This window comes from Amblyomma mixtum, chromosome 7, assembly GCF_055824585.1.
Source record: "Amblyomma mixtum isolate Tamu chromosome 7, ASM5582458v1, whole genome shotgun sequence".
Lineage (NCBI taxonomy): Eukaryota > Metazoa > Arthropoda > Arachnida > Ixodida > Ixodidae > Amblyomma > Amblyomma mixtum.
Window position 1 is genome coordinate 37,448,009 of NC_143018.1, and position 13,425 is coordinate 37,461,433.

Sequence of the window (13,425 nt, forward strand, 5' to 3'; positions counted from 1 at the left end):
TGGGCGCAGTCGGGACCGCACTTGAATGACGCCTTGAACTGAACGGACATCGTCACAGGACTGCGAGCGTCGTTTCTAATTTGCCTGTCCGAGCATAATAAAAATGTAGTCTGAAAACAAACCACTTGCAACCATCTCCGCTGCTCACCAGCGGACATGCAAACGGTGTAATAAGCCGAAGGACGCATACTGCTGCCATCTGTTGGGAATATTCCGAACGCAGGACCACTCAGCGAGGCCTCCGCGATTGGCTCCGGCAGCGCGCCTGCGCACCGAGTTTTGTCGTTGCTAAGGCTCCATAGATTGTGACACCCAAGCATTCGCAACATCTCTGAAGGGTTATAATCGGGGGCTTACATCAAGGTACCCTAAATGCAGAGCAAGCATTGGAGCAAGCCCCTTCTGGAACTGACTTCGAAACACTAGATTTACGATGTTTTGCATTCCAACTCGCTAGCTCGCAGACAACTCGCGCCATCTTCTGACATTATTAAAAATTACTAAAAGTGGAAGGGGGCATTCTTGGGCGCCGTAGAGTTGGACTCACTGGACTTGTGCCAGCAGTATGCCAAATTTAAGGCTCTTGTGGCCAGTATTCATAAAAATGCGGCACTCCTGGACACACAGTACTCCACGACTTTCACTTCGTAACATGTCTCGCAGGAGTGGTCCCTCCGACTGTCGCTGGCTGCGCGCATGAGGCTGTTCCGAGTGTTTTTCCCAGCTTGTCACAAGTGAGACAGTTTTGACAGTTCTTCGTTACTGTAGTCGCTGTCAAGCGTAAACAAAAAAAATAAATGGTTTTTGCGGCGCTGGCGATGCAGACTACTGAAATCGAACTAGGCGCGTTTCTTACGTCAGAATGACGTTTGCTTTTTCCGTGATGTCATTGGCTGTGTCCTTTCGACGGCCTGGCAACCCGGTTTGTACGATTATGGTACGATAACTCGCCAGTCGGATGTCCGACTTCCAGTCCGATGTTACGGAGCTGCACTTAAGCCTTTCTCATCCTCGACTGTCCGACTGCAACAATGAGCCTGTTTTGGATGCAGAACGACGCGCTGATTTCACTTGTTCGCGCGGAAAGGGCACTGTGGGATTCAAGATGCAGTGGCTACCGAGAGGCTGACACACGGAATGAAGCCTGGGAGCGCGTATTCAGCGGATTAGGACTCTCATCTTTGTCTCAAAGTACGTATTCCAAAGTAGCGCATCCATTGCGTTGGCGTCGTGTTTCCGACGCGGCCGCAAAAACATATTTTGTCAAACCCTGGAGGTGATCTCGGAGGCCACAAATCGCGGCCGTCAGCATAGGTTCGGCGCGCGGCGGGGGTCCGCACCCCGGCTGTTCAGGCGACCGTGCTTAGATGGCAGCACGCCGCTTTATGGGAGCACATCCGTGTGGCAGTACAAGTTAGAAGGCTGAAAGGCGGGAGTTTTAAGAGACAGTGGCGAGTATGAAACAATGATGAATGCCGTTTCAACAGTTTACATCGACTGCGTGGTCTTGTACGACTTATACGATTGGATAATGGTCTATGTTATCGTCTGCGCCACTCGAAAGTATCCTCTTGAAAGGCTGACTTCAATAACTTGCCTTTTCCTGGTTTTTTTCCCCCTAAAATTTGGTGCCTTCTCAAAGCAGTGTAAAACTTAACTGCCAAGCCTCCTTTCCAGCCTCCAAAAACTAAAGTAAAACTTCAGATATAGGTATAACTTCGACGGAGGATAAATTTTAGAGGCCCATCTACTATGTGATGTCGGTGCACGTTAAAGAACCCCAGGTGGTCAAAATTTCTGGAGCTCTTCACCACGGTGCTCTTCACTACGGCATCCCTCATAGTCCAAGTCGCTTTGGGACGTTGAAGCCCCGTAAACCAAACTAGTTGCTTTTTTTATTATTATTAGCCTGTGCTGTACATCACAATGTCAGTTAATTAGTCCAGGTCAGCAGGAGTTGATACATTGGAATGCCTCACGTGGCCCTTGCAGAGTACGTGTTGGTAACTGCTGTGTTTCGTGAACTCAGAGTATCAGTATTTAAAGGAACACTGAGGAGAAATTGAAGTTGGCTTGTATTGGCAGAATACCAGCTCCTGATTACAAAAACGCCACTCATACTGACAACAAAGCTCTTGTAACATAGAAAAGAGCAAGAACCAAAATACAGGTATCGCCGCCACAGGCCAAACTCGTAAGTACAAGCGTGATGAGGTCATAGGACAAAGCAGTGTTGCTAGAACCAATGGTTCTAGCAACTCTAGGACCCGAGAAGCCAAAAATCACTGAGGCGCAGCCAATGCATGTGCAAATCTCCTTGACGTCGCCAGATGGCGCCACGTGCCCAGCAGCTACGCGCGCGCCTGCAGCATCGGGACCAATCAGCGCCTGCTCACCAGCGTTAGGGGGGCTCCCGGTATTCCGCTAGCGGTAACAAGGTACACGGTATGCTAAAGGTGTCTATTTGCGAGAACTTCGTTGACGACTTCAAGAACGAGATCCATCGTAACGCTGGCAAAACGCCAGTGCAAACATAAGCGAAGCGACTGTAGCGACGGCCGCAATAGCTGATAGATGCCTTCAACGTTTGCCCGGCGTTAGCTTTCGTTTCGGCTGCTGCTAGGCCGCACTGCTGCCCCCCCAGAAATCACGGAGTCTGCGTTACGTCATGTGCACGTCATGTTTCACGTCACTTAGTCCTGTGTCGACATAGGAGAATCTCAAGTTTGAATCAGAGCGGCGGGAAAAACTTTTTCAACTTCGAATCCAAATTTCTTAGAAATAAATGCATCTTTCGCTGCCGGCCAAGTGGCAACAAAGCCATGACATGCCGAACTATCAGATTTTGCTAGAAAAAAAAATATTAATAGTGCTCTCCTCACTGTCCCTTTAAGAAGGTGCTTTTGTTTATCTTCCTTTAGATGAAATGAACATGATTATTCGGCGTTGGAGGAATCTGCGGGATACATTCGCCAGGAAATACAAGTACGCAATGAAGAAGAAAGGTGATGCAGCTGCTGTTATGGCGTCATCACGATGGAAGCATTACAACACTATGATGTTTCTCCGAGATGTCCTCGAGCCATGCCGGCGGTATGATTAGCATTTCTTCAAACTTTCCTTACGCTGCATGTTAGCTGCATTGACAGCATCATGGGAGAGCACTATAACCCAAACTTTGTATTCCTTCTCATGCATAGACAAGTCCCATATCTGGTCATATTCTTTCCATTACATGTCAACTGAATTATACTTAGTCTGTGTGCTCTGCAATGTCATGGCATGTTAAGGAACCCCAGGTAGTCTATATTAATCCTGAGCCCTCTACTTTGGCATCTGTCATAGCTCATGTGTTGCTTTGTAACATTAAAGCCTGCATACCATACCATCTTATATGCTTCTCAAACATATTCCAAATGTAATGTTTTCATAACCTTATTTAGATACCCACTAAATGATTAAAAGCCGCCGCGGTGGCTCAGTGGTTATGGTGCTCAGCTTCTGACCCAAAAGACGTAGGTTCGATCCCGGCCGTGGTGGTTGAATTTTGATGGAAGCGAAATTCTAGACGCCCGTGTACTGTGCGATGTCAGTGCACATTAAACAACCCCAGGTGGTCGAAATTTTCGGGGCCCTTCAGTACGGCGTGTCTCATAGCCTGAGTCGCTTTGGGACGTTGAACCCCATAAACCAAACCAAACGAAACTAAATGATTAAATGACATCATTGCAACTTTCAATAAAATATTGCAACATTGCAGCATCGGGTGCATGGAATGGATAGGACATAATTTCAATTTGTGCTTGCTAGGTTTTAACAGGCAACAGCAAGTATTAGAAACTTGCTTATGATACTATGGACTCATCTTTATACACATACATGAAGGGTGTTCCCATAAGTGCTATGGTGAAATGTTAAAAGAGGATAGACACCAAATTTTCGCTCACATGTTTTTTTCTTTCAAATCTTGCGTTAAGCATGAGCGCACATGGATCACCCTGTGATATTCCCTTACGAACACTAATAACGTATAATTGAATTTCTTCTTGATGCTGTTTCTATTTTGGTTTCCTAAACTAAACATGACTGTAATGTGTAAGAATTTTTTAAGTCACTTGAAGCATGCAAAAAACTGCAGTATAATTGCTGATGCATAGTTTTAATTCATTACAATGCTTAAACCAGCCTGCTTCAAGAGTTGGATTGCTATAACTGATGAATCAGTAGTTACATATAAGTTTATTTCCATGTCTACCATGACCTAAGCACTTCTTACACATTGCAGCCATCATTCGGTTGATGAAACCAAAACTGAAATAGCACGAGAAGAAATGTGATTCTAAAATATTTAGCAGTCATAGGTGAGTACCATGTATTCTGATGTCTTATTCAACATTACAGAGAATAAAACATGATGTTAAATTGAGGTATAGTAAATACCTCATATAGCGGAAATAGGTCTGATCCGAGTGCTTAAAGTTATTAGTGCCATTATTGTAAATGTCAGCTGTAATATGTTCATAACTGATCTTTCAGAGTGTATGACAGTCAGCAGTGAAGATTTAAACATTGGAAATAATGTGTTGAGGTTGGTGGTTAATGTAGATTAGACAAAGGAGGAGACCCAAAGCTGAGCCTTTAAGAACATAGGAACGGACTAGGTGACAAGATGGAACGTGACTGTTACAAGTTGAGAACAGTGACACAGGAAGTGTTCTGACTGCATTACAGTTTTAGCATTATGATTAAGTTTTCTGATTTTTAAGAGTAGCAGCTTGTGACAAGCTTTGCTGAGTGCTTGAGAAAAATGAAGAAAATGCAATTGGCAAGTGAATGGCAGTCAAGGATTAAATGACGTTTATGGGTAAATGAAATTATTTGTTTTGCAGGAAAGCATTTTGCAAAAGCCTTGTCATGCTTGTGAAAAAAAATTTCATCCAATAGAATGGGATGCTGGTTAGTGATATACTAGGTAGATACTGGACTTTTAAGTTTTTATTTTTAAAAATTTGGCAGACTTTTCTCTGTTTGTTTCAGAATGCAAGCTTTGGTTATTTTTTGAGCAAATGAATTCCTGACTTTTTTCGGTGATTTAATGTGGCAGTTCTATGTGTTTACTTAGCGTCTCTCACGGCATTTTTGTGAGCATGAACACTTCATTTGCCAGTAAATAACATAATTTACCAGTAATTTTACACTTGGAGGTGTGCTTGTAGAAGGAATTGCCTTAGTCATCAAAAGCGTGACACAAGTTTAATGAGACAGCTGCCAGTATTGGTTTATGGTTTGGTTTATGGGGTTTAACGTCCCAAAGCGACTAAGGCTATGAGAGACATGAGAGATGGCGTAGTGGAGGGCTCCGGAAATTTCGACCACCTGGGGTTCTTTAACGTGCACTGACATCGCACAGTACACGGGCCTCTAGAATTTCTCCTCCAAAGAAATTCCAGCCGCCGCGGCCGGGATCGAACCCGCGTCTTTCGGGTCAGCAGCCGAGCGCCATAACCGCTGAGCCACCACGGCGGCGACAGCCGCCAGTAAATACCGCAAGTGGAATTTGCTTCTAAGAGCTAGGTTGGCAAGTTTTCTTTGGTTGTGTCATGCTTGGTTGAGCGAGAAAGTTTGTGTATTGATGGGAGCAATGAAACTGTGGCTCAGTCACTGGGGTAGCCCAAGCATGATACTTTTCATGACAACCATGCATAGTTTCACGTCAATGTCCTGGATGCAGTTCAAAAACCTACTTAACTGGCCAACTTCTCTGAGCGGGAGATGATAGTGAACAGTGCTTAGCTAGCAGGCGATGAAGAGGTGATGCTTCCCGGTCTGCAGATGAGTGTAAACAAGTGGGAATATGCCTCAAATCTTGCAACTGCGCAGCTTATCCAACGATGCCACCATCTCATTGCACCCCTGGCTTCCACTTAAGAATTTTTCAACTTTGAATTTAACTTGCACTCACCAGCCTTGCGTGCCAAGAATACTGGCGTTTTTCGGTTAAAGCCAAATTTCAAAAACTAAATTCGGCATACTTTTGTCTGCTTTTTTCTGTTGAAACCGAAACGTCTGACCCCTAGATATAAGGAATCAGTATTATTGGACTTGTAGATTGAAACCACATTCCCACCGCTGCGGTGGCTCCGTTGTTATGGTGCTCGGCTGCTGACCCGAAAGATGGAGTTTCGATCCCGGCCACGGTGGTCGAATTTCGGTGGAGGTTAAATTCTTGAGGCCCGTGTACTGTGCGATGTCAGTGCATGTTAAAGACCCCAGGTGGACAAACTTTCCGGAGCCCTTCACTACGGCGTCCCTCATAGCCTGAGTCACTTTGGAACGTTAAACCCTCAATGACCATAGAAACCACCTCCCAACTTCTAAATCAACAACAGTTTCGTACGGATGACTGGATTGTTAAAAAGTTAATGACAGAAATAGTAATGAGTCCTGGTTTTCTTCAAAAACCTTGCTAGGTTTACACCAGGACTGGCAGATATTTTTAAAAACTCAGATTTTTTTTAAATACTATAAGCATTACTTAGCATTCAAATTCTAGCATTGTATCGTTGGCCTGTATCGATAGATTGCGGCATTCTAAGACTTAACTTTCACTGAAAACAGTGCTTTTATAAGCTAGGAAAGGTCAAAATATAAAATATAGGTGCCACTATCACTGACCAATTTTATGGGTAAAAACTGCTTGTGTCAGAGTTTTCTGTTTTTTTTTCTCAGTGCAGATCCTAGATCAAGGCTACACTGCTGTTCACCTCAGAACGGTGGTCATGGAGCCCTTTTTTATGACTGCATTACAAATTTAACTGAGCGGCGGGAAAATTTAAAATGCAATTTTTTTCAGCTATAAATGTATCTTTCATTGCCGGAACATCAGCATACCCAGAAAGAGCCGTAGAACAGATTTTATGAAGAAAAATTGGATGGAGACTTCATTGTGCTCTTAAACTAATGCTTAGAACATCTGGACACTGTGTGTTGTCCAGTGAAATGTATCAGTTTAACATATCAAATTACTGCAATTTATGCATAACATTATTCTAATGCTTCCCTTATGTGGGTTTTGTCATAGTGTAGGAGGGGCAGGGGCTACCACAACCAGTGATACCCCTGCCACACGGCAAATTTAATGTCATTCCCATCGAATGACATTCGTTCAAAACGACATTAGTTTGCTGCCACACGAGAAAATCTAATGTCATTCGATGAAAACGACATTAGGTATCGAATGAGTTCCCTGAACACATTCGCCTGCGACGTCCGAGCTAATGTGTTCCCTCGACACCAGAGACTTGGTGAGAATATACACCGAAAAACACGATTACAAAAACGTCACAAGCACTGTAATATTTCCGCGTTCCTACGATTGTGCTGTCGTTCATTTATGTATATAAAAATGCCAAATAGAATTGGAAAAAAATAAAACTCACTCTCGCTACCAGCCTTGCGTGGTTAACATTGACAACATGGCGACGCCCAGCTCGCCCGCTTCGGACCGAATACTGCGTCGCCGCTGCATTTTTCGACGCGATAGCTTGCTCTAAACGGTTGTATTCGCTTTTATTTTGTGCATTCTCATCCCTCCGTAACAATATAGGTTTGAAATATCAGTCGCTTTTGAGATAAATTTCAGAATTTCTTGATGCTAGGCTTAACTATGTACGGCGTACACTGTCGTCATAGCAACGACCCCGAGCGAAGTATTTCTCCAACTTTGCACTAGAATCTACATTTTCATTTCATCCAATTGATTTACATTAAAAAAAAAAGCCTTCGAATGCATTCATTACTGCCGTTAATAAAAGAGAAAAACGTTTTTTCGGCACTCAGTTCAGGAGGTTTGACTTGCTATCGTCTAGATGGCGCCACAGTATGTTATGCTTCTCGCGCGCTACGCTAGTCACACCCAACCACCGTGCTCCCTACCAAAACTGTTGTGAGGACGGGCGGCAGTGCGCGCAAGGTGCGCCCGTAGCATGCGCAAAGCTTTTGCGGACGCACAGCTAATACTGTCTAATTTCACCATAGAGAGCATTTCACAATATGACGTCCGCCATTTGCCTGCCGCCGCTGGCTGAGGTTTGGCTTGGCTTAGACTTGTGGTGGATAGCAGTGATCAACACGTTATTAAAATCAATGTTTTTAGATCGCTCGCACAGCGCGCCTATCTAAATACGTTGATTAAAATAAGGATGAAGATTTTAGAATCGGTCTCCATTAGCAAAGCAATACTTTTTGCAACGTATTGAAGCATACATCGAAATTTTTGTATGCTGTACTCACTGTACTCTCTTTCCATCGCAATCGCCATCATTTGCAAATGACATTAGTTTTTGCCGTGTAGCAGCGCGCAGAAAAAATGACATTAAGTCGCACAAATGTCATTCGATGAGAATGACATTAAATTTGCCGTGTGGCAGGGGTATGACTTTCAGCCTAACTTAAAAAGTTTTTGTGCAATTCATCATCTGAAATTAGAATCATAATGATTTGGCCCAGGGAGCACCCCTAGATGTTGCTAGTAGGTTTTTTAAGTTCGTATAGATGCCAAGTTTCATGTTTTCTTCTTTGTAATGATGCATAAGACATTACTATAGATGAATTACCACATGGTAGTCGCCTACAACCAATAAATAGTTCATAATCGAATTTCTTCTGTCATGTGTTTCGGTTTCAACAGCCGAGCAATGGATATGCTGTCAAAGGTCTCTGTAGGTGAGGTGAAGCTTGAGAAAAACTGCAGTATAAGTGTTACTTCATTGCTCGTTGTGTTCCGGTTTTTGAATAAGGATGACTTAGCATTGCAGTCAATTAACACGGCGAAGCAGCGTTTATATTGCAGTTTTACACATGCTTCACATGACCTATACAGATGTCTGACATCAAGCCATTGCTCGGACGTTGAAGCCAAAACAGGTGTGAGAGAAGAAATTCGGTCATAAATTATTAACAGTCATAGGCAAATATTACTTGGTGATCCATGTATATTAATGCCTTACACGTAATCACAATAGAGAAAACACGCAACAAAGAATCAGGTGTCTATACTGCTTTAAGGTTTTTTCAGAAGGCTAAAGAAGTGAATGTAAAGCCATGATTTAGTCATATTTAAAATTTACCATTTTTTCTTTAGGACCAGCAGAACCAAAGCCACTGAGCGGAACATGAAGAGTGTGAATGAGATCAAGCAAGAACACGAAGAACCTGGGGAGACCAGTGCTTCGCAGCTCCTTCTGGAAACTGTGTCCGGCAATGTGGCTACAAGCCCTTCTGGCACTGACACTCCGGTTACGCATTATACGATTCACAGAATGCCCTCTTCTCCATCAAGCTCCTCCTCCTCTGCAGGTTCAGCACACGGCTCACCCCGTCCTCCTGACGACAACGCCCTTTCCCTCGGAGAAGCTCGGAGTCCATCTCCTGCCTATGTTCTGCCCACCTCTGAACCTGCCTCAGCTGAGCCTCCACAGTCGCATCCTTTCTCACGCAGTGCCATCACCTTCAGGACTGGAACAAAGAGAAAAAAAGGTGATGCAGAGAGGATGACACAGACTGAACACTTTTTGTTGTCACTTACAGAGCACTTGGACCAAGTGCCTGATGATTTGAAGATCCAGTGCAAAATTCATTTGCTTGATGTGCTCACGCAGTACAGAAAGGGTGAAATTCCCACCAAATTACTTCCACTCCCTCCACTCAGCATCACGGAAAAGTGAAATATTTTCGGCTGTTGATAAAGTGGAAGACTTTCCACTTGGAAAACTGCTAGGTTTTGCATCATGATGTATTTTTTTATTGCAGAAATAAAACTTTCTTATGAATAGAAGGTAATCTTTCAATCAATCACACTTGCCTGCTGTGGCTGCTGCGACTATATCATCACGTGTAATACATGGGCCTGGAGTAAACCAAGAAATAGGCTGCAGCACTTCTTTTTAATAACTATATTTATAGCAAGATCATGTTGGGTACACCCACTGGACCTCAGATGTCTGTTGAAGAACATGCAGGTGATGCATGGCAACAGATATTCAGGTGTCCACAAGACATTTCCAGAAATACTGTTTGTAATGTACTTTTCCGCACATCAATGCAAAAAGAAAGGGTGGTCCAGCAAATGTCTCGCATACATTGAAATTCGATATTCAGGCGATGTAGCTGATGCTACTTGGCTAAACATTTGCATTAACGTCCTTTACTGGAATAAGTTCACTGATATGAAAGAAATTGTGCTTTCTATAGAGGAGATTTGAGAGCCGCAATAACTTTAGTATGCCCTTCCATTGGACTCGTGATACTGAAGCTGGTTTTATATACACTGGTCTAAAGAATTTGGTGAAATTAGTAGTCATTTAATGTACAGCCACATAAAACAGCACAGCAGTCCCTGGAGTGACTACACACACTGCTAGCATGAAAGAGATGGCGAAAATGTTAAGATGAATATTTTTTACGTTCTATACCCTGGGCTGAGAGTATAGACTACATATATATTGCTAGTACACAGATTTTGATGTAGGAGTAAATCATATAAATCAATTCTTAATTTCAACAAAGCATCAAAGTGCACTAACCAGCACTTTGGCAAAGATCTTGTGCTCACAACAGCACTTCAGAATTTGATCAAAGACTGCACTGCTGCTTAGTTCACAACTACCTACAAGAAAAATTGTTTATACCAGGCAGGAAACAATACACAATGCAAACACATTGGTCTGGTCAAATGCTTGTTGCAAGGCATGACACATCATCAGATTTTGCCACTAAAAACAAAGATCGGCAACAAAATAAGGAAATGAAAATATAAAGATGCTGGAGGACCTTTCAGTCTCACTGAAAGCAAGGCGCTCCTACTAGGCAATAATTAGTTCAAATCCATCATCTGTATGTCAAGCTGGAACAGAAAGCGGGAAGGGGCTTATTTAAAAAACAAGTTAGCCCCTCTGATACAGGTCCATTCGTTGGCCCTGCACAGCTTTCTTCATGCTGAGGAGCCAGAGCAATGGGAAAACTGAAGAATGCTGCTGCAGGTTTCATGCTGTTTTGTTTTTTTCACAAATTATTTGGGCTTCATTTTAGTTCAGTACTACAATAACAGCATCATTACACTGCCTTAGTAAAGTATGGTCTACCGGAGGCAGCATTTGGGAAAGCGATGAAACGCTTTCCAAGGGAGGGAATAACTGAAAGATAAGGCTGGGAGATTGACTGCACAATATTCATGCCCATGTGCATCCACAAAGGCACATACCACTGAGGCAAAGCTCATAATAAAATACTGCTATTCAAAATGCATACTGTGACCACACATACGCCATGAAAATCCTATTTCTTTCAACAAAAAGTGTCACTGAAGCACTTCTGGGAAACAATTCGCTGGGACAACTCCAGAACACTTTTTACTCCAGAGAGTGAAATTTATTCTTCAAACAGAAGCACACTACAACAGCTAGCAGCACCAGCGTAGGCCCGTCATCTAAATTATGGCTGCTGATGGTCGTGGATGCCGCATGAATGCATCTTCACATGGGTCAATAAGAACTGCTGTAGATTTCCTGAATCTTTGGCATTCAGAAGTCCTTTTCAGTGCATGCTTCGGTCATTGTTTATTGGTCTCTTCCACAATGGCCCTATTTCCTTGCAGGAACTGCTATGCAGCAGCTGAAACGAACAGACCTGTGTGCTTAAACTGTGGGATTATACTTCATCGTTATAGAGCAGTACTAGAGTTGAAAGACATATGCCCCGCCGCAGTGGCTCAGTGGTTGCGGCACTCGGCTGCTGACCTGAAAGATGCGGGTTCGATCCTGGCTGCGGCAGCCGAATTTCGATGGAGGTGAAATTCTAGAGGCCCGTGTACTGTGCGATGTCAGTGCACATTAAAGAACTCCAGGTGGTCCAAATTTCTGGAGCCCTTCACTACGGCGTCCCTCACAGCCTGAGTCACCAATAAACCAAAGACATATGTTTATCACAAGACATGTTTCTTGAGAAATAAATTATAAGTCTGCTCAATAACAAAAGTTACAGCTATTAAGTGCATTGCTACAATAACTTTTAGAAACATATTAGCTGAAATTTTTGGATAAACAACTCTGCTATACACACAAAATAGACACAGCTGAAAACAAAAAGACATTTTTGGAGAAAAGTTTATTATCATGCGCAAAGGTCACTGGTGACAATCAGGATAAAGAAACCAAGAAGACAGCAAAACCAACAGCCCACAGGATGGCCATCAGTTTTGATTGCTCATGCTGGCACCAAGCACAGAAAAACTGTGTTTGTTAACAGTTAGTGATTACTGTTTCATATGTTGCTACTGTCCCTTTCACAAGTGCTTTCAACCGATCTTAGCTGATAGAATGAATGGTACAATCTGCATCAGCTAGGCTCAATGGTGCTTGAATTAAAAGGAGAGATGATAATACAATCCAACTTGTGCCAACACAGGTGCACTGAGTACAGACTGTCTGCAGTCCAGTGCTTGCAAAGAGCTCTGCACTATGCACTATGAAACTACAGAGATTGCTGGACTGAACAAAACTGCTTTATTTAACATTATGTAGAATCTTTTGATTGACAGCCTTTCATAATTCCATTGCATTAGAGTTGTCACACCAAAAGCCCGCCGATGGGTTCGAGATGAAATTTGCTGATTGGTTGAGAGAGATGACGTGGCCTTTGAACGTCATCACAACCTGCCCTGATGGGCCACTTTGATTGGTCTAGAGAGGTCAAGTGACCTTGCGACATCATTCCAACCTGCACACTGGGTTGTGAGCAACCTGTACAGAAAATTGAAGTCAAAACAGGAAAAAAATTATATATGCTCGTACATGAAAGTGTCCGTATTGCATATTCTTTTGCTTCCCACATGTATTGCATGCATGCCGGTGCAATCCAGAAGAGGCTGCACACTTCAAAATTTGGAGCAATGACTGCTCCAAAACATGACAATTTTCTGATCTGCTGCAGTTCAATGAAATATTTAGGGCTGTTCAATACATGCGAAAAGGAACTTCACAGGGTACCATCGATGCCTTACTCCACAGCAGTTAGTTGATGCCTCTGCCTTCTGGTGGCCATAATCTAGTTAAACAACACACCCGGATGGCAAACTTGGTTGGATTAATGGGTCTCCTGAGCTAAATGCCTACGAGGCAATGCATGCTAGAGAGCTGCAAATTTAATTATAAACTACGTGAAGTCCTGCAATCTGTGACTATGCTGACGAATCAACTCATCTAGCATGTACTAGGGAAACTAAAAAGGGATGAGGAATTTAGCGTTAATGAAACAATATGCAACAAATGATGTCACATTAATAAGTACTAAATTGCAAAAAGCAAAAACTTATACACAACACATTGCTTCACCCAGACACTTCCTGCGAGCCATACAGCAAAAATGATA

At 43.1% G+C, this 13,425-nt stretch overlaps 1 protein-coding gene across 1 annotated transcript; it reads left to right on the forward strand.

Annotated features, from left to right (window-relative positions):
• Positions 1 to 916: 916 nt before the first annotated feature.
• LOC149335682 (uncharacterized) lies at positions 917 to 9,835 on the forward strand. The gene is made up of 3 exons (XM_089552265.1): positions 917 to 1,191; positions 2,922 to 3,093; positions 9,143 to 9,835. Exons 1-3 carry the CDS (start codon positions 1,032 to 1,034, stop codon positions 9,723 to 9,725), a joined length of 915 nt encoding a protein of 304 aa, XP_089408391.1. The 5' UTR covers positions 917 to 1,031; the 3' UTR covers positions 9,726 to 9,835.
• Positions 9,836 to 13,425: the final 3,590 nt, after the last annotated feature.

Coding starts and splice junctions, on each gene's coding strand:
- LOC149335682 (XM_089552265.1), top strand. CDS start 1,032: ATGAGCCTGTTTTGGATGCAGAACGACGCGCTGATTTCACTTGTTCGC. Junction 1,192..2,921: donor ACTCTCATCTTTGTCTCAAA/GTACGTATTCCA, acceptor ATCTTCCTTTAG/ATGAAATGAACATGATTATT. Junction 3,094..9,142: donor GTCCTCGAGCCATGCCGGCG/GTATGATTAGCA, acceptor TTTTTTCTTTAG/GACCAGCAGAACCAAAGCCA.